Genomic DNA, 20,948 nt, shown 5'->3' on the forward strand with positions numbered 1-20,948 from the left:
ACCATGCTTTATATTGCTTTTTCCTGAAACCTTAAAGCAACAGAAAAGAATCCTCAGTTCCATCTCAAATCAGTAATACAATAAAATACAATACAATGTCCACAAGCCAGTACCTTTATGGCAATCACTCCATATTCTTTTAGTGCTACTAGAACTGTACTCTTGCTTAACTTATACTCCATTGTCTTTATAGAGTTACTGACTGCAAGGTAAAAATACAGTGCAAAATTAACATATTAAGACACTGCATCAGAACAAAAAATAACAAAGATAAGAAATAGAAAGTTAAGACTTTAGGGTTACTATAAAGATTCTTATGATCTTGATTTAAAGGTGTATGCTAACTTAAATTAGTTTGGTAGATAAAGTAGTGTTTTTTCTTACTTTCTAAACCAGGCATGAAATGTGTCACTTTTAAAATTAAGAATCCAATAAGAGTCTGAATTTCAATAGTGTTAATCTGGTTTTAACAAAAAACATAATTACTGTAGCACAACGTCTGTTAATGTGTGGTTGCCATAGCAACCATGTTTTCGGGCTTATTTGTTTTGAACGGTAATGTCACAGTAAAAATAGGCTATAACACCTTTAAATATAGATATTGTCATTAAAATAAACAGATAAATAAGTGTTGTACTTAAGTAAAAAGTCAGTTGTGTTGCTGGTCTTAAAGCGCGGGTACTTTGTTGCTACATTAAGGGTCCTTAATGTACGTTAAAAGACCAGATTTGTAAAAATCGCCATCTGATGACTTTAGGCTCCGCCACGTGTTGTCGATTTTGTTCTCGATGCTATCCTCACCATTTCTGCATCCTGGGCAACCCGTGGGTTAGCGTGCTCACTGGAGCAGGTGAGAAATGTACGGAATTCCAAAAATGGTACAAATATGAAGGCCTGAAGCACTTTAGTGCACAATTGGCCGGCCGCGTTGGATCTGCTTTACTGTCTCACTGATTTGTGATTTCTGGGTTACCCTTGGGTTGAAATGGACAGGCAAAGAGGTTAGCGCCCTCAAGTGTCCGCGCTGCAAGAGCGCCCTCAAGTGTCTGCGCTGCAAGAGCGTAGTGCCCGCTCCTCCTGAGCTTCCCCAAGAGCCTGCTCCTTCAGTGAGACCTCTAGAGGGGAACATTCCAAAAACATTTTTTGGGGGGGGGCCATATAGTCTCAGCCTGTGTGGCCGGGCCAAGGGCTAAGGCCACTAAGCTCCCCGATCCGCCATGGCCGTCCAAGGACCCCGATCCGCCATGGCAGTCCAAGAACCCCGATCCACTACGGCTCCCCGAGTCTCTAGTCCCGCCATGGCCTCCCGAGTCTCCTGACCCGCCCTGGAGGCTTCCCTTGTCTCCATGTCCTGTCCCTGCTCCAGCCTCCAGGGCGCCCGCCCCCCCTCCCCGATGTTACTGTTACGGACGCACCTACTGGGAGGGGGGCGATATCTGTCACATGTCGGTTTTCCTTTCAGTTCTGTTTTGACCTTATTTGCAAGTTCCTGTCACATTTTAGTTAATTAGTAATCATTGTTGAGTCCTGTCACCTGTTCTGTATTAATTATCTAGTTTGCTCCTTTGTTCCGTTTCCTTTATAAGCATTCTGTTCAGTTGCTATCCTTGTTGTGTCTTAAAGTAATGTTAGATTTATGGCTGTGTATCCTGTTTACCTACGTCCTCCTGCCTTCTTGGACAGCCACAACCGTTACAAGCACACATTTGGCTGGTCATTTTTTGTCCACATTACAGTGATTCCTTTTGATATACAGCTTAGAATAATGTGTGTGTGTGTGTGTGTGTGTGTTTATGTGGTTTATGAGGACACAAATTTGTATAATGACATGGGTATGACAGAGGTATTACATGAAGGTGGTTTATGAGGACACTGCCTATGTCCCCGTAATTCAAAAGGCTTAAAAAACATACTAAATGGTGTTTTTTTGAAAATCTAAAAATGCACAAAGTCTCCTGTGAGGGCTAAGTTTAGGTGTAGGGTTGGTGTAGGGCAATAGCACACACAGTTTGTTCAGTATAAAAAACATTACGCCTATGGAGAGTCCCCATAAACCACAAAAACCAACGTGTGTGTGTGTGTGTGTGTGTGTGTGTGACAATATTATGATGGCCTTTCCTGTAGCTCTAATGGTAGAGCATGCTGCTAGCAACGCTAACATCTTGGGTTCCATTCCCAGGGAAACTACGAGCTGATAAAATGTAAAACTCTAACTTCAATGCAATGCAAGTCGCATTGGATAAAAGCGTCTGCTAAATGTAGTAAATATTATTGTAAAAACTGTAATGCAATTCTGGTGAATCTAAAATAGCTATTTTTTATATCATTTGGAACTGTTTGGAACTCTACATGTAATTTTCAACTTTCAAGTGTAAGTATAGAGTTTGAAGTGTTTCACCCTTTTTTTTGTTTAAACATTTGTAGACTGCAAAACTATGTCTGCCCATCGGGTGGCGCTCTGGTTCATAAGTTCAATAGGTTTTCACACCTACCTGTGAGAGAGCAAAAAAGTACATTTCGGTTAAATGCAGCACCTCGGCTGAGAGGTAACCAACATTCAAAATTACCCAAATACTGTGTGTGTGTGTGGGGAAGGAAGCATATTATTAAATATTATTGAATAAACTCTAATGTTGTTCAACTGAATCTAAAATAGCTATTTTGAAACAGGTCAAACAGGTTCTGACGCACCAAACACTGTGTTGCTTACATGACATTTACATTTATGCATTTAGCAGACGCTTTTATCCAGAGCGACTTACATTGCATTCAAGTTACGGTTTTGTTTTGCTATTGAAATTATTAAATCTCTTTGAATATTTATCTATCTATCTATCTATCTATCTATCTATCTATCTATCTATCTAAACTGCAAAATGCTAGGCTATTGATATACATGATTATATATTTTTATGAATGAATGAGTTCATTTAAACATTGCTTTTTTTATTTAGAGATTATTAACAGATTTGCGGAGTTGCTGCCTAACAGCAGTGAAACAAGCATGCTGTGCAAACCTTGCAGCGCTGCCCTTCAACCAGACAACTCTTCACATCTTAGTTCTTCTGGACTTGATCATGTGAGAATACTGTTTGTTTTTTAAATTTTATTTTCATACCATATAATAAGTCTATTCGTTGTGTGTGAGATTTAGGAAAACATAAGGATTTTGTAAAAAATAAAAAAAATATGGCCAATTCAATGTATTATTTAATGTGTATTGCACAGGTTGAAATCCACAGAAAACTAAACATGGCAAAGGATACATTCTAAGCATGTGTTAGAGGGGCACATCATGGTCATCCACCATTAAGGATTTAGCCGTGGCTGTTTTTGGAAGGAGCGTGTTAGCTACCCACAGCCTTTCTGGAAAAAACAAAGAATCACAAGCCAAGCCCCCTCTGGACCCCACAAAAGTGGGACTTATTATAGGTATAAAGGTGTTAAAGGTTTCTAAGTATATATGCTCTCATAACAAGTGTCTGACACTAAAGTTGATTTACATTTCTCTTTCAGACACTGTTTCCAGCAACTCCACGAAAGTTTCTTCGGGAAAAAATGAATGATGAACATAAACTCCTTAGCAGGTTTTACTTTCTAATATATTTTTAATATTTTAAGTGTTATTCATTAGACATTTTGTTTCACATGTCAACTAATCTGCAAGAAGATCATTTACAGTTCTTATAATTATACTGTAGTACCTTATATTTCAGTATTTATATATGTAGTGTATACTCATATTTCTCAGGACACTGTTACACTGCAACACTGAGTGGTGAAGCACTTAAGAGCTGAGGGAAAATTCACTCTTACATATGCGTGTAATTATATTTATGCATACTTTATTAACTTATTAAAAGTTAAGGCAAAAAAAAATTCTCTTTTTTATGTTATTGGTTTCTGCAGAATGATGGGCCATGTTCTGTTAATTTTCTTCACACTTGTCTCATTTTATCTGTAAGCTCTTTTGACTAATAAATAATTCATAATTAACATTTTCTGAAGACACAACATTGTTTTTAAAAAGTGTTTTGTTATACAGGAGGCCCTGAATATCCCTTCAGCAGTCCAACATGATGAATATACATAACATTTCATTAGGATTTCTGCAGACGTCCTTTAGGATTGAACACTAATGCTAATGCTTTTGATTTCCTGTAGGATTCCATGAAAATGGTCACGAAAATCCTGTGGGATCCTGTAGGAATGTGCAGGTATGTAGTGTGTAGGTTTTTGTAAGGGTCTGGCGCCCATCTCACATTACAGATCACGATCAAGATCATTTATAAAGGGGTTTAAACAACAAAACACACTCATTTACGCATATTTGTGAATCGGAATATCAGATTGTCCGTGACATAAGCAAGTTTGTGAATATATTAAATAAAAAAGGAAAAACTAAATAAAAGCGATCCATCTGTCACAGTGTTATTGTGTGTTACCTGACAATCATGACGTGTCGCCATGGAAACGTTCTAAAATAAGGAGATTACTTTAATAAACTCACTCTGGGGGGACCGCTAGAATATTTTAAACTCACCACTGAAAGGGTTAAATAATGTATTCATTTTACTGTAAGTATATCATAATTAACCCTCTACTGCATAGCGTTGCCCTCAGGCAACAGAAGGTTTTCTTAAGCCCCATTTCCATTACATGTTTCTTTAAAAGATTTCAACCAATCAAAACGGTCAAATAATTGTTAAAAAACAGTCCAAAAAGGTGTGGCACTCTCTATCAAGCATTATTTGAAGGCGGGACTTCCTTTTCTGACACGTGGTCACAGGAGTGCATGCTGTGAGAAGAAGGTAAGATTATTTGCTTTAGTAATCTTATTTAACATGACATAAATTGTAAATAAAAAATATGTACGTGTGCATGAAGGAGTAGATTAGCATTTTGTCAGATTTTATTCTCTTTTTTTTATTTAGCATGTTAATCAATTCAGTTTTTCTTTTTGTTGCCTCAGGGCAACGTTATGCAGTAAGGGGTACTTTTCAAGGAGGTCTTCATTGACAGTGTTTTTTGATGTAATCACATATCATTACATGTATTTGTGCTCAATATAATAATAAAGAAATATATATAATTTTTACTTTATTTTTGCAGGCTAGTTTTCAATGCAATAACATGCTAAATACAGACATTTTACTTTTTTAAACGCCAATATCAGTGTTTCTGATTTTGCTTTGTTTTGTGCACTGATGTTTACAGGAAAATGGATGCAGGGACATTTTATGGTAGAAAGAACAGAGAGAAGCTATTTGTCAGAAATATAGCAAACAATGGATTTTGTAGTGAGGACAGTGAGCTTGAGGGAAGTGACAGTGATGAAGAATGGACCCCAGAAAGAGGTTTGAAAAGCAGAAAAAAAACATGTTTAAAAATAAAAGGCATGTTTAAATATTATATACCATAACTCCTGAAGAAAATATGATTTTAGAAAGCTATTGGGGAAAGGAAGGCAATTCTATCAAAGTCACAATTTGCAATTCATTTAGCCACAAATGTTCTCTTATTTTAGGTGATGAAGAAAATGATAATGAGGGGAGTGAAGAAGAACAAGAATCTGAGGATGATGATGGTGAGGATGTCCCTCGGCAACCAAGGTGGAAAAGGTGGGGCCGTGGGTCTTTTCAAGAAAAGACAGCAATTGTTGGCAATACCACTTTGTATGCAGTAAAGTGGTATGACAATCGCTCAGTGACCCTTCTGAGTGATTACGTGGGAGCACACCCAGTCACTCATGTCCAGCGATGGGACAGAGGAAGCAAGGCAATCATTGATGTCCCCTGTCCTGCTGTTGTAAGAGACTATAATCAGCACATGGGAGGGGTGGACCTCCTCGACTCACTTATAGCCCTCTACCGAACCAAAATCAGATCAAAAAAGTGGTATCATCGTCTGTTTTTCCACTTTCTAGTCATGATTGTGGTGACCTGCTGGTTGTTGTACAAACGGCATTGTAAATGCAATAACCTGTCAGATGCTGAGGTCATGCGGCTGTATGCATTCAAATCCTACATTGCACAGGGTCTCTGCAAATCTGGGAAAAGTCTGGAAAAGAAAAGAGGACGGCCCAGTGGTGGAATTTCAAGTGATTATGAGCCAAAGAAGAGGCAGGGACCCACTGCTCCAATCCCAATCCCAGATGTGAGGTTGGATGCTACAGCCCACTGGATCATCATGAGTGAGAAGAAGGGCAGGTGCAGGGTACCAGGCTGCAAAGGCACTCCAAAAGCTAAATGCAGGAAGTGTAATGCCCACCTCTGCTTCACAAGCACTACAAACTGCTTCTTGAAGTTTCACACCAAGTGAGAAAGTGAACACTGCAAACATGTCTACAGAATGTTTTAAAAGGAAATGGCCACTATTTGTTGAATTTGTATGGACTGAGAACAAGTTTTGGTTAAATAAAATATTTTAGTCAAGTCATATTTGAAGTGGACAAATGTCAATTAAATATTTGAAACACATTTTCAGTTCAAAAGAGTACCTGTTCCCTCAAGTTTCCTAATAAATGTTGAGACAATATTAATTTTTTCTCTGTGATTTACTACCTATACTGCATAGCGTTGCCCTGGGGCAACAAAATAAAATCTACTAAGGGGGGAGGGGGGGGGGGGGGGGGGGTGTTTTTAATTTTTTTTGATTTTGTTAATCTGTTATCTTAAATCTTCCATAAAATTAGATAAAACCTTTTTTTTTGAGTACAAAACCATAATTCATGCATTAGAGGGATATCTTTTTTTTTTTGCCAACTAGTAGGCTGACCAAACCGATATATTCATACAAATGATAAATAAATTAGACCATTTTGATGCACAGATTACCGATATAAGGTACTTTATATATAATAAGTTTGTTGAGATAAGAAAGAGTTGTTTAGTAGTATGCTTCTTGTTTATTATTATTATTATTTTATTATGTGCGAGATCATTTACCATTCTCATGCTGGTTTACCACTGTGGATTCACACGTGGAGTAAAGAAAAAAATGAAGAAACGAAGAGCATCTTTAAACGAGTCTGCATTATTCTATGATTGAGTAATCTTTCACAGTTTTGAGTTACCTACAGTTGATGAGATAAGTGTTCAAAAATCAAGACCACAGCTTGTCAGTCAGATCTTATTCCCACATATCTGGTTAAGTCTTGTTTACCTTCTCTTTTAGCCATAACCCCTATATGAAGAAATCTGGCATGGATTATAATCGCTTAAGACTCTCAACCCATCTCTAAGGTCTAAATGATGACCAGAGTCTTATAATCAGGGGTGAATGTTTGTTTTTCAATCTGCAGCACAGCAACCTCACATAGTTAAACATGGTGAGCATAGTTAAATGGAAAGAAAGTGTATAATTACTGTATGAATATATATACTCATAGTTTAACATGTTTTGCCTGTCAGCAACCACTAGATATGATTCAATTATTCCAAATATGAAATAAATTATTCTTGTATTTTTCTCTCTTTTTTAGTAAAAATCTAAATGAAAAAATCTTTGAATTATCTTCTCCCACAAATAGTTAATAACTGGTTCTTTTATACTCAATATAGAAATATAATGAACACCAATATCTCATGGCTTTCATAAGTAAACAAATTACTAAGCAAGAATAATGATATTTGTAGATGTTTGTTTTTTTTGCTCTGAGCTAGCGTCCTGTTTAACTCTGGAGTGATTTTCTTCAGAACAAGCACCATTTCAGGAAAACAAATTAAACAATTTTTTTCACCCGCAATTTGTATATTTTAATCCATGATCCATCTCCATATATTGTGGCAGTTTTACTTTTCACCATCACTCTGCAGAAACCAGCAACGCCGGTCAAAAGACTCTAGACAATGGAAACATTTAAGCATTACTTTAATAATAATTTAATAAATAAATGTATGTGTGGTGTGACATGAGCTGAATTTATTGCAGCAGCTGAGCATGTTCTCAAAAATGGGCATACTGAATTTCAGCAGTCAAGTCATTATTCAGTCGTTATTTAGCTGATGAATTTCCATTATACCTGACAAAAGGGTTACACACACACACAATTTGATTGCATAATACCATTTAATAAACACCTTCAAACGAATAAACAGCAATTACAAGAACATTGATTTCCTCAGGAACAGAAAATGAAAGTGAGAAAGACTTTGAGTGGGAGATGTGAGGAGGGTTCATTCAAAAAATGAAACCGTTTTGTGCAGCGCCAAAGACCTAAAGCAATTTGAAAATGTCTGAACTGTGATCTTAGTTTCTTCTTATTTTTCTCTTTTTTTTAGCCACCATCTTTTCTTTACTATACTTTCTGTGAAAATATTGTCTTCATAATTGTGCTCTAGTTGTTTTCAGATATGATGGTGATGTAGGCTTCCACTTCACTCAGAATGTCGTTGTAGGAGTCACAGGGTGGCTTCAGCACAGAGAGCACATGTTCCACAAACGCTACGGCTTCATCCAGGCTCTTTTGCTGGTTCCCTTGTTCACACAGAAGCTCAGTGATTCTCGCGCTGCTCTCCACTAGATCTCCCAGAGCCAAAGACAGAACAGGCTGGTGTTCATGCTGTTCCACTGGAGGCATTACACTCCTCAGTTCACTGTTTGCCAGTTGAACAGTGACTAGAGGACCGAAGACATTCCCCAAGACTCCCAGAGTCTCCTGATGCAGATTATTTATCAGTGCAGCCTTGTCCTTCTGTGACACTCCAGAGAAAGCAATCCGGTCATAAATAGCAGGTTCAGTGCTCTTACGCACATGTTTGTCCTCCCTCTCAGAAACATCCAGGATCAGGAGCATTACATCTCTCACCCTGGTGCAGTTTTTCTCAATACTTTCACTTTCATCTGCTGAGACTGCAGGGGAAGGGCTTTGATTCAGGTGAGTGTTGAGTATCACCAGCAGCCTGTTGGTGATGTTGAAGTATTTGTGGACATAGTGGTGGAGGCTCTGAGAACACCTTATCAATTCTTCTTTCTTGCTTTTGTCTTTCTTGCCAGAGAACAGAAGAGACAGCATTCTGGTGGCTTCTGTTGGTCAAGAGGACAGCACTTGTATTAAACACGCAAATAAAAAAAATCCATTATATTGCATTTTAATCTTTTCAAATGCAAAAAGGTAAATGTGTTTTGCATTGAATTTAGGTTGCATTTTTTAATTTAAAAAAATAAATATCAGGAGACATTGGTAAATGTTGTTGAACAATTTATTTCAGTGAAAGATTGTAGCAGACAGAAAGATTGTAGCATACACAATTGAACAAACACTTAAAACATGATTTTATCTGAATACATTAAGTATAATGAATACCCAAATAGTAACTGCATATGGTATTCACAGAAGAAATATAGAGCTTCACAAGTGAAATGATAAAGAGAATACATATTTTACTTTTTTTATAGTATACTTATGGTATACATGGCTTAAAGTTAAACACATGATTTTTGTGCATAATAGTTTAATCTTTTATTCATCTCATATTTTGTTCACTTCTCAATTCCATTCTGAATTCAGTTATGCAATCCTGATATGCTTCAGATGCTGGTTTGAATTCTTCCAAAGCCTCGTCATACTCTTTTAGGGCTTTCTCAAGTTGATTACGCTCAATACTCCCTAGAATGGCCCCAATAATCATATCAATCCCCATAAACCCCACCCCAAGTACAAGACCAGCTACACACCCTGTTCCAATTTTAGCAAAAGTGGATGTTATGTTTTTCAGAATCATTCCATTTTTAATTAGCCAACCAACTGCAACACTGCAAGCTAAGCCTCCGGCACCATAAACTGCATGAAGAACTTCTCTGACTTTTTGATAATCATGAACAGACAGATTCCTGTTTCTCAGTTTCTCATACAGTGTAGGTTCCAGCTTTTCCTTCAGCACCGTGTCAATCTTCTCCACTTCTACCTGGATCTCACGTATGCATGCAATGATTACATCACAGTTCTCCTTCACAGTAGCTTTCTCGTTCAGGGCGATTGGACTGAAAGACCAACCTAAGTGCTTCTTAAGAGTCTCAATGAGTTGGTTGGTGGCTCGGAAGTTGTTTTCCAACAGATTTAGAAGCACTTGATTTTTGCGGATCAGATTCTCCCTTCTTTCCGGATTGCCAGGGTAGAAGATATCACTCCAATTCATTGTTCTTTCCTTATATTGGCCTCTTGAAATAAAGAGAGAGAATAATTTAGGAGTAACTTCAGAGATAACTACCTCAAAACAGTGTTTTGACTTAGCATCATTTATGCATTGATAGGGCATTTTTTATGCTTTTTCCCCCACAATTTTCACTTTCCTGCAGAATTTCTCTCAAAGTCTTGAGGTTTTGATGCCAGAAGTTAGACTTTATTATCAGATTTTATGTTCCGTGAAAGGAAGAGGCCCTATCATACATTTTGTCTAATGTCAAAACAGGATGTGCAGCTTCACCACATGTATGCCCTATTCTCATGCAGGCTTCTATACACACAGGCAAATACATGATTATAATAGTAAAATACCTTGATACACAAATGGCTATATTCACATTGATTATACGTGATTAATTCATATTTTGATAAATAAAAGTCTTCTACAGATCTGGGGTCTGACGTGTTTATGTCTTCTGTGTTACTTCTAGATATATACAATTTACATCATGTGTTTTTTTTAATTTGTTGAACTAATGTATAGTAATATTGCTATGATATACACAATGGAGAGAGATGGAAACTTGTGACTTTATTTCATGTGTTAATTTAGTGATCTTACTACATCAGTATCAACATATTCTTATAGTTACACAGCAGATGAAACCAGTTTGTACCACTGAAGGCAATAAAATAAATAACTTTTCACATTCCAGTGATAGAGAAATCTACAATCTACATTTAAAATATGTGTTTTCCTATTATGAAACGTAATCAGAGCTGAGAGAGGTTTAGAAAACTTTATTTTTACACATTTTACTTATTCAAGCATCATAACTCAAAAAGTTAAGAAAGCAATTAAATATGAATTAAATAAAATATGTATAAAAACATATACCACCAACAACAAAATATCTACACACACACATATTGGTTTTTATGTTTTACAGGGACTCTCCATAGGAGTAATTGATTTGATACTGTACAAACTGTATTTTCTATCTCCCTACACCTAACCCTACCCCTCACAGGAAACTTTGTGCATTTTGACTTAAAAAAAAAAAAAACTCATTCTGTAAGATTTATATGCTTTTGTACCCATGGGGACCTCAATTTAGGTCCCAACCGTGACACGAGTCCCCAAGAGTCTGTGTGTATTCAGGTTTAAGTCCCCACCAGGATATATAAACCTGTACACACACACACTCACCGTTTCAATTCCAGTTCATTTAAATGTTTTTTTTTTCTTGCTTACCTGGGATTATTCTGAAGACTGCTTGAGCTGTGGCTTGTGCTGCTGGTGCTTCTGATGTCTTCCGTCTGAATGTTACAGATCTCAGCATGTAACACCCACTGCTTATGTAGATTCCTGAAACTCACTGGACAGAAAGCAACTGCTTACAAAGCTTTTATATTGCGGCATGCCACTTGCTTGAACATATTCAGTGTGACACACACACACACACTCTTCCAGGTGTATTTAACTTTATTAACAGTCTTCAGAACTTTCTTCTGTTAAACAAGGAGAAAACTGAAGTCATTGCATTTGGAAACAAAGATGAAGTTCTCAAGGTGAATGCATACCTTGACTCTAGGGGTCAAACAACTAAAAATCAAGTCAGAAATCTTGGGGTGTTTCTGGAGACAGACCTTAGTTTCAGTAGTCATGTCAAAGCAGTAACTAAATCAGCATACTATCATCTCAAAAACATTGCAAGAATTAGATGTTTTGTTTCCAGTCGAGACTTGGAGAAACTTGTTCATGCCTTTATCACCAGCAGGGTGGATTACTGTAATGGTCTCCTCACCGGCCTTCCCAAGAAGACCATTAGACAACTGCAGCTCATCCAGAATGCTGCTGCCAGGATTCTGACTAGAACCAGAAAATCTGAGCATATCACACCAGTCCTCAGGTCCTTACACTGGCTTCCAGTTACATTTAGGATTGATTTTAAAGTACTTTTACTCGTTTATAAGTCACTCAATGGCCTAGGACCTAAATATATTGCTGATATGCTCACTGAATATAAACCGAACAGACCACTCAGATCATTAGGATCGAGTCAGTTAGAAATACCAAGGGTTCACACAAAACAAGGGGAGTCTGTGTTTAGCTATTATGCGGCCCGCAGTTGGAACCAGCTTCCAGAAGAGATCAGATGTGCTAAAACATTAGCCACATTTAAATCAAGACTCAAAACTCATCTGTTTAACTGTGCATTTGTTGAATGAGCACTGTGCTATATGTCCGAACTGACTGCAATTAATTTTATGTATAATCATTTTCTTTAAATTTATTTTAAATCATTTTCTATATCATTTTAAACTTCCTTGTTTTTATTATTCTTATGTCCATGTTTTTATTGATTTTAATGTCTATTTCACTTTCTTTTATGTAAAGCACTTTGAATTATCACTGTGTATGAAATGTGCTATATAAATAAACTTGCCTTGCCTTGCCTAATCACAATATTGCTATTTTTATTTTATCTTTGTTATTAAATATAACAAAGATGCAAATAAACAGTAGTTTAATCAAGAGCAGCGAGTGAGTCTGTCTTTTCTTCTAATGTATGATTAGCATTGAGACAGATCTATATTGAGACCTACTGTAATGCATGGATCAAATATAATGTTACACATCAGATTTCCCCCAACCATTAACTAAACGCTCATGTAAGACATAACAGATTATGATTGTGTGAATCTCGCCAAGACATATTTCACAATAATTGTTCTTTCTAAGGAAGATTGTGCGCTCGCTGAAAGGAGCGTCTTAATGCACGCGCTTTGCTAATGTCAGTCAGTGCGATGGTTTTGTTTTCATCAGCATGGGTTTAAAAATAATATTTCACTGGTTTGGACTCATGTCATGGAGAATTTGATATGAATATTCACAAAGCTGGAATGCTGCCCTTTGCAACGATAAACCTACAACTTTCTGTTGTTAAATAATTTACTTGCTACTAGGAAGGAATAGTTCGTTTCCTACCTATTTCTACTCTGCATTTTCGTTGTTTTCTCTGTTAATTGCACTTACTGGAAATTAGAATAATTTGCGCCTCAGCTGAGAACGAGCCTTTGTGATTTGTGCAAAGTGTTAGTTTCGTCTTGAGCTATTTAGCAGTCCTTTAACCTTATTGGCTGGGCTGATCAGAAGCCGGCAACAGCTGTTTTCACTCTAGTTTCTTAGACTGTATTTATTTGATGTCAGAGCAGCCTCCTCGTGTGAAGACCAACGAGTGTAAAGACAGACGACTTTTTCCTGCGCGACTTTGACCGAGCAACGCCACCGAGCGCACACTTAAGTATCCTTTATATCTGTCCTCACGCTTTCCTATCCACTATCATGTGTTTCCAAACCATTCCGGTTCTCTCTCTACCTCGCTCTAAAAATACATGCAGAAGGTCACGTAACCCTGCCAACCTGCGCACTATCTCTACATCTTCCACTGCACCTCTTTCTTTCTCTGTAGGTCTTTGGAATTGCCAGTCAGCTGTCAACAAAGCCGACTTCATTTCTGCATTTTCCTTACATTCCACACTCAGCATCCTGGGCTTGACTGAGACCTGGATCCGTCCAGAAGACACGGCAACCCCAGCTGCTCTCTCTCACAACTTCTCTTTCTCTCACACCTCTAGGCAAGTTGGCCGGGGTGGGGGCACTGGCTTGCTCATTTCTAACAATTGGAAATACTCTACCCACTCTCCCCTAGGCAATCTCAACTCATTTGAATCGCATGCTGTTACTGTGACAGCTCCTATAAAACTCCAGATTGTGGTAATCTATCGTCCGCCGGGCCAAATACCACCAACCTTCCTAGATGAGCTGGACGGACTGCTGTCGTCTTTCATGGAGGATGGCACTCCACTCTTAGTCTTCGGCGATTTCAACATTCACCTAGACAGGCCTTATGCTACAGACTTCCGGTCACTCCTAGCTTCGTTTGATCTCAAACGCCTCACCACTACTAGCACGCACAAATCTGGTAACCATCTCGACTTAATTTATACACGCAATTGTTCTACAGATAACATTCTGGTACAACCACTCCATATCTCTGACCATTTCTTCATTACATTTACGTTACATTTTGCTACTCAGGTGCCACCATCTCCCTTACCGGTTACTTTCAGACGCAACCTACGCTCCCTTTCCCCCTCCCTTCTTTCCTCTGTAGTATCCTCCTCTCTTCCCTCGCCTACCCATTTCTCTTCTCTGGATGTAAATGCAGCCACTGACACTTTATGCTCTACCTTAACCTCTTGTCTAGACGACATCTGTCCTCTCTCCTCTAGGCCAGCACGGGCTGCTCCTTCTAACCCCTGGTTATCCGATGTTCTTCGTGAGAATCGGACCAAACTCAGAGCGGCAGAGAGAAAATGGCGCAAATCAAGCGATCCGTCGGACCTGAGTAGGTATCAGTCTTTGCTTTCATCTATCTCTACTGAAGTCCACACTGCCAAATCCTCACATTTCCACAACAAGATCACCAGCGCTCCAGACATGCGTAATCTCTTCAGAACATTTAATTCTCTCCTCTGTCCCCCTCCTCCACCTCCCACCACTTTGATAACCGCTGATGACTTTGCCTCTTTTTTCACAGACAAAACTAGAACAATTAGCAACCAGTTCTCAACTCCGCAGGACCTCCGATCAACCACATCCACCGCTCTAGCTCCCATCTTCTCCTTCTGTCCCCTCACCGAGGCAGAAGTATCCAAACTTCTCCTCTCCAGCCATCCTACAACATGTCCTCTCGACCCGATCCCCTCACATCTTCTCCAAACAATCTCTCCCACACTCTTACCGGCACTCACACACATTATCAACACATCTCTCCTCACAGGCATCTTCCCCACAGCATTCAAGCAGGCTCGGGTAACCCCACTGATCAAAAAACCTACATTAAATGCTTCTCTTTTAGATAACTACAGACCTGTCTCTCTCCTTCCATTCATAGGGAAAACACTCGAACGAGCTGTCTTCAACCAGCTCTCGCAGTTTCTTTCACAGTACAACAAGCTGGATGCTAAACAGTCAGGTTTCAGGAGTGGCCATTCAACAGAGACTGCGCTACTCTCAGTCACTGAAGCCCTGCGAACTGCAAAGGCTGATTCTAAATCGTCAGTCCTCATTCTGCTGGATCTCTCTGCTGCTTTTGACACTGTCAATCATCAGATTCTCCTGTCTACACTCTCATCACTGGAATTCCACTTCGCTGGTTTGAATCCTATCTCACCGGTAGATCCTTCAGGGTGACCTGGGGAGGGGAGGTATCCAAACCACATCAACTGGTCACTGGAGTTCCTCAGGGATCGGTTCTTGGACCCCTCCTCTTCTCCACGTACACTACATCGCTGGGTCCCATCATACATGCACATGGCTTCTCCTATCACTGCTACGCCGATGACACACAGCTCTATCTCTCTTTTCAACCAGATGACCCAACGGTAGCTGCACGGATCTCAGGCTGCCTGGCGGACATCTCGGCATGGATGAAAGAACATCACCTACAGCTCAACCTGGCAAAGACGGAGCTTCTGGTCTTCCCTGCCACTCCGACTCTACGGCATGACTTCACGATTCAGTTCGGCTCATCAATGATTACCCCATCAACTTCGGTCAGAAATCTTGGTGTAATCTTTGATGACCAGCTGACCTTCAAAGAGTACATTGCAAAGACTGCTCGTTCCTGCAGGTTTGCACTACACAACATCAGAAAGATCAGGCCCTTTCTGACAGAGCATGCTGCGCAACTTCTTGTCCAGGCCCTGGTTGTTTCTAGACTGGACTACTGCAATGCTCTTCTGGCTGGTCTGCCATCAAACGCAATCAAACCTCTACAAATGATTCAGAATGCAGCGGCACGACTGATCTTCAACGAGCCCAAAAGAGCGCATGTTACACCTCTCTTCATCTCCTTGCACTGGCTACCAGTGGCAGCTCGCATCCAGTTCAAGTCACTGATGCTTGCGTACAGATCTACCACAGGCTCTGCACCCTCCTACTTCCACTCACTATTACGAACCTACATCCCCTCCAGAAGTTTGAGATCTGCTAGTGAGCGATGCCTTGTGGTACCATCACAGAGAGGCTCAAAATGACTCTCCAGAACATTCTCGTTCACCATTCCTGGCTGGTGGAATAATCTTCCCACCCCTATCCGGAACGCCGGATCCCTGGCAACCTTCAAGCAACAACTGAAAACTCATCTCTTTCGGCACTACTTGACTTCATCCTAAACTTAAAAAAAAAAAAAAAAAACTTTCCCTCTATCTTTCTCTCCACCTACTAGCTTGTACTTATTTGAACCATGACTGAGACATGGTGTTACGAGCACTTCCTCTGTCTGACTGCCTCTTCAAGATGAATCGCTTTTTGTATTCCCCAATTGTAAGTCGCTTTGGATAAAAGCGTCTGCCAAATGACTAAATGTAAATGTACAACTTGTGTTGAGAAGCAGCAGCAGTCGTCTAGATGTTTAATTACTATTTGGAGCATTGGGTTTCACTAGAAGAGGGCTTAATGAACTCATTTTTGTGAAAACCTCAAATTCGACCAAAACTGATATTTTTCATTTCTTTTGCCTGTAGCTCAAAATTAGTCCGTGCAACTTCCGACTCATTTTGCCAGCACGCGTCACATATATACATATACATAGAGTTGCAAGGTCTCCGCTAGGAAATGCCCAGTGTACGGAGTGTAGTAGGCCTCCTCTCAATCTGAGAGTTGTCATGCTGAAGCCTCCGCTCCAAGAGCTCGGCTGTCTCGGCGAGTGTCGTTAGGCCTCCTCTCGCTCAGAGAGTTTTAGCCAGAGCTCCGCTAGGACAGTCATGTGAGAGGTAGGCTCTGTGTGAGTCTCCTTACGAGAGGTCCAGCGTATGGAGCGTAGTAGACCTCCTCTCGATTTATAGAGTCGGTACGCAGAGGTCTCCGCTCTGAGAACTCGACTGTCTCGGCGAGTGTCATTAGGCCTCCTCTCGCTCAGAGAGTTTTTGAGGCCTCCACTTGCCAGAGATAGTTGCTGTTTGGCTAGTTAATCAAGTGCTGAGTATGAAAATAACCAAACATGCATAATACATAAACTATTGTATAAGCTATTGCTGTTGGGAAGTCAGATATACATTTTTTTTTTACTTTGTTGCAAAAAGTTGATGCATGTGTGGCAAAAAGAATAAAAAATTACCCAGTGCTCTTCTTTGGTGTAGGGTTAGGTTTAGTTTGTATTTTTTGTCTCCCACATATGAAAGCACAATGGTAAAACCAGTGTAAAATGGCAAATGTTCTCATGCATGTAAATTTAAATAAAAATAAATAAATCTGGAAGCAAAACAATAAACAAATCTTCCTTATTTCAACAATACTTATAATTTTGATGAACATGATACAAATATTGATATCCAGTATTAAACTGCAAGCTGGTTAAGTTCTGTGCTCAAATGAAGATGTTAATGTAATAATCCATGCTATGAAATGGACAATAGGCAGACTGAAGTTGCTGAAACTATTCATTCACTGCAAGATGAGCATGCACCTGTCGAGAAACTATATTTTCTGATCATTTAGAACAAAAAGGGTAAGTTAGAGATGAGTTGAGAGTTTTTTTAAGCGATTATAATCCATGCCAGATTTCTTCATATAGGGGTTATGGCTAAAAGAGAAGGTAAACAAGACTTAACCAGATATGTGGGAATAAGATCTGACTGACAAGCAATGTTACACAAATGCAGAGGTCTGTGCGACGGACATGGGCGGATACATGGGGAAGTGTGGAGTGAATGCGTCATCTGTGTCAGTGTGTTATGATTGGCCCGGAGTAGAGTCTTACGTCAGCGCGTTCTGAACTTGTACGTGCTCATACCGGTAATTTTCCTTCTGCGTTCACACACAGCAGAATTCCGGCAATTTACTGGTAATGTTACAACTTCTCATACCGGTAAATTGCCAGAACGAATTTACCGGTATTTTTGAAAAGGTCCTGTTCACACATGATCTCTTTACGGCAATTTACCGGAAAACTCTGTATGTGTGAAAGGGCTAATAGACTCACGCATGCTTTGTACTATAAGAGGATGAACTTTGCACTATAAAAAATATATTTTATATCTGAGAACTAATTGTTATCGTTTAGCATGCTATTAAAATATATTTGTGAACAGATTATTAATAATAAACATGGTCTAAACTTTCTTAGATGCGTAGCATTCATCGTGTTGTAGTTTGGGAAAAACCCAACTAGTAATGTGTTCAAGTTTATGTCACAATAACACGTTAACTAATGCAGAAAATAAACATTACTTACTCATCAGATCGATCTTCTGAACTCTTGCTGTTATTTTGAGGGAAATCCAGCCTTTACTCAGCGCGTCTTCTTCCAGAAACGAACAGTATAGCAGCGATGAACAGTCTTCTGACGCTGTGTTTATGTTGTTGGGCGTCTCCAAGCGCGTGCGGGTCACGTGGTTATTTACATGTGAACACGAGGGGGCGGGATCTCATTAAAAATAATGAGTTAGACGGGACAGACTGAACATCGTGTTGGTTTCATACGGATTACTTCATCACAGAATATTTGTTTTCGATATGACTTGCTTCATTTGAAAGAAGACACTTCAGGCTTTCTATAGATATAACTCTCATGTCTGTGTGTTGAGTATTCGCTGAGTTACAGTTCATTTTAGTGACGCGTTTCTGAAAACAGATCGCGGAGACGGAGAAGACAGAGAGCGCACCCTGTTTGTTTTCTTTGTTCCTCAAAAGCACAAAGTTTAGCTGTTATTATGAGTGTATACAAATAAAAGTAGACCCCTTACAGATTCGAATGGTGTATTGCTCTTATCCGAACGATCAAAAATGGCAGAGTAATTCAAGCTCATTTCTGCCTTATCAGGAAAATCTGCCCCAAAACGCGTATTCGCGTTTGTCGGCCCCAGAGGGTTAAGCAAAGTAAAACAGAAAGGCCACTTCATTTACATCTTCAACCTCCTATCGCCCATATTACCATACCAAGCCCTCCTAGCTTTCCTCCACCTCAGGAAATTACAGTCCAAACTCCCATCCGACCCCCTGTTTACAGACGACTCCAACCGCCCCGTCACTCGCTTCTGGTTCCAAAAGCACCTTAAGTCAGTCCTGCTCCTATCTGGTACCCCAGCCGAAAACATTTCCAGCCATTCGTTCTGAATATGCGCAGCAACCACAGCGGCCCATAAAGGCCTTTCCCAGCAGCAGATACAAGCACTTGGTCGCTGGTCGTCAGAAGCTTTCAAAAGCTATATTCGATCGGACCGCTCCCACATCAAGGAAGCTCACCAAACACTAATCGGCCAACCCCTCTAATGACATACATTCCTGGGAACCCGAACTTTAGACCCTCCATAGCCAACCCCTCTTTAACATCACCTATATCCACCTTCAACGGTCCATCCCCACTCCATTCAGTCCAACAGCACTACATTCAGCCTTGTCTGCACTCCTCCACTGCCGGAGCAGTGACTGCTCCCGCAGGAGCCTTTTCTATATTCCTCCACTGCCGCAGCAGTGTCTGCTCCCGCAGGAGCCCTATCTGTATTTCCCCACTGCCGCTGCAGTGACTGCTCCCGCAGGAGCCCTATCTATATTTCCCCACTGCCGCTGCAGTGACTGCTCCCGCAGGAGTCCTATCCGTATTTCCCCACTACCGCAGCAGTGTCTGCTCCCGCAGGACCCTTTTCTATATTCCTCCACTGCCGCAGCAGTGACTGCTCCCGCAGGAGCCTTTTCTATATTCCTCCACTGCCGCAGTAGTGACTGCTCCCGCAGGAGCCTGTATCTCTACCTCCCTCTCAGCTCTACTTCCAGACTCCACAGAAGTACCACTACCACAGCAGTATCCAGCATCCCTTCAGCCCTAAGCCATGCAAGTTTTTTTTTTTTGGGGGGGTTATCAAGCCCCTCTTCGGCTGCTGTCCCACGATAATAGCGTTTTGGGGGAGCGCTCTGGATCCGGGCTAAACGCCGAGCTCGTACCCTCTCCCCGGTCGAGGGGAGTACCCGGGCTCGGGAATGATTACCAAGCTCGGAGCCCTCTCCCTGGACAGCATGCCAAATACGCATAAACTTACTCTATTATATGTAAGTGTGAACTCGTGAAATGTAAGTCTAGTGTTGTTTTAAGTCTGAGGATCTGTGTGTGTGTGTGGCCAAAATTACCCAGAAAAAAAAAATTGTGAAAAATAACTCAATCATAGAAGAATGCAGACTCGTAAATGTTTTCACACATGTAAGTCTAGTGTTGCTTTAAGTCTGAGGATGTGTGCGTGTGTGTGTGTGACCACAATTACCCAGAAAAAAACATTGTGAAAGCTAACAATCATAGAAGAATGCAGATTCGTAAATGTTCTCACACATGTAAGTCTAGTGTTGCTGTAAGTCTGGGGATGTGTGCGTGTGTGTGTGTGACCACAATTACCCAGAAAAAAACATTGTGAAAGATAACAATCATAGAAGAATGCTGACTTGTAAATGTTCTCACACATGTAAGTCTAATGTTGCTTTAAGTCTGAGGATGTGTGTGTGTGCGTGTGTGTGTGACCAAAATTACTCAGAAAAAAAACTTCAAACTCGTTTAAAGATGGTCTTCTTTACTTCTTCATTTTTTTCTTTACTCCACGTGTGAATCCACAGTGGTAAACCAGCATGAGAATGGTAAATGATCTCGCACATAATAAAATAATAATAATAATAAACAAGAAGCATAATACTAAACAACTCTTTCTTATCTCAACAGACTTATTATATATAAAGTAAACTATATCGGTAAGCTATCTGTGCATCAAA

At 39.9% G+C, this 20,948-nt stretch overlaps 1 protein-coding gene across 1 annotated transcript; it reads right to left on the bottom strand.

The window, feature by feature from the left end:
* Positions 1-8,054: 8,054 nt before the first annotated feature.
* On the bottom strand, positions 8,055-11,448 carry LOC306850068 (uncharacterized protein). Its single transcript, XM_079385497.1, has 2 exons — positions 11,382-11,448; positions 8,055-9,027 (listed from the first exon to the last, which is right to left on the bottom strand). The coding sequence occupies exon 2, from the start codon at positions 9,014-9,016 to the stop codon at positions 8,339-8,341; it is 678 nt and encodes a 225-aa protein (XP_079241623.1). The 5' UTR covers positions 9,017-9,027; positions 11,382-11,448; the 3' UTR covers positions 8,055-8,338.
* Between the last annotated feature and the right edge of the window lie 9,500 nt (positions 11,449-20,948).

This window comes from Barbus barbus (genome assembly GCF_936440315.1).
Source record: "Barbus barbus genome assembly, chromosome: 3".
In the NCBI taxonomy this organism is placed as follows: domain Eukaryota; kingdom Metazoa; phylum Chordata; class Actinopteri; order Cypriniformes; family Cyprinidae; genus Barbus; species Barbus barbus.

Coding starts and splice junctions, on each gene's coding strand:
- LOC306850068 (XM_079385497.1), bottom strand. CDS start 9,016: ATGCTGTCTCTTCTGTTCTCTGGCAAGAAAGACAAAAGCAAGAAAGAA.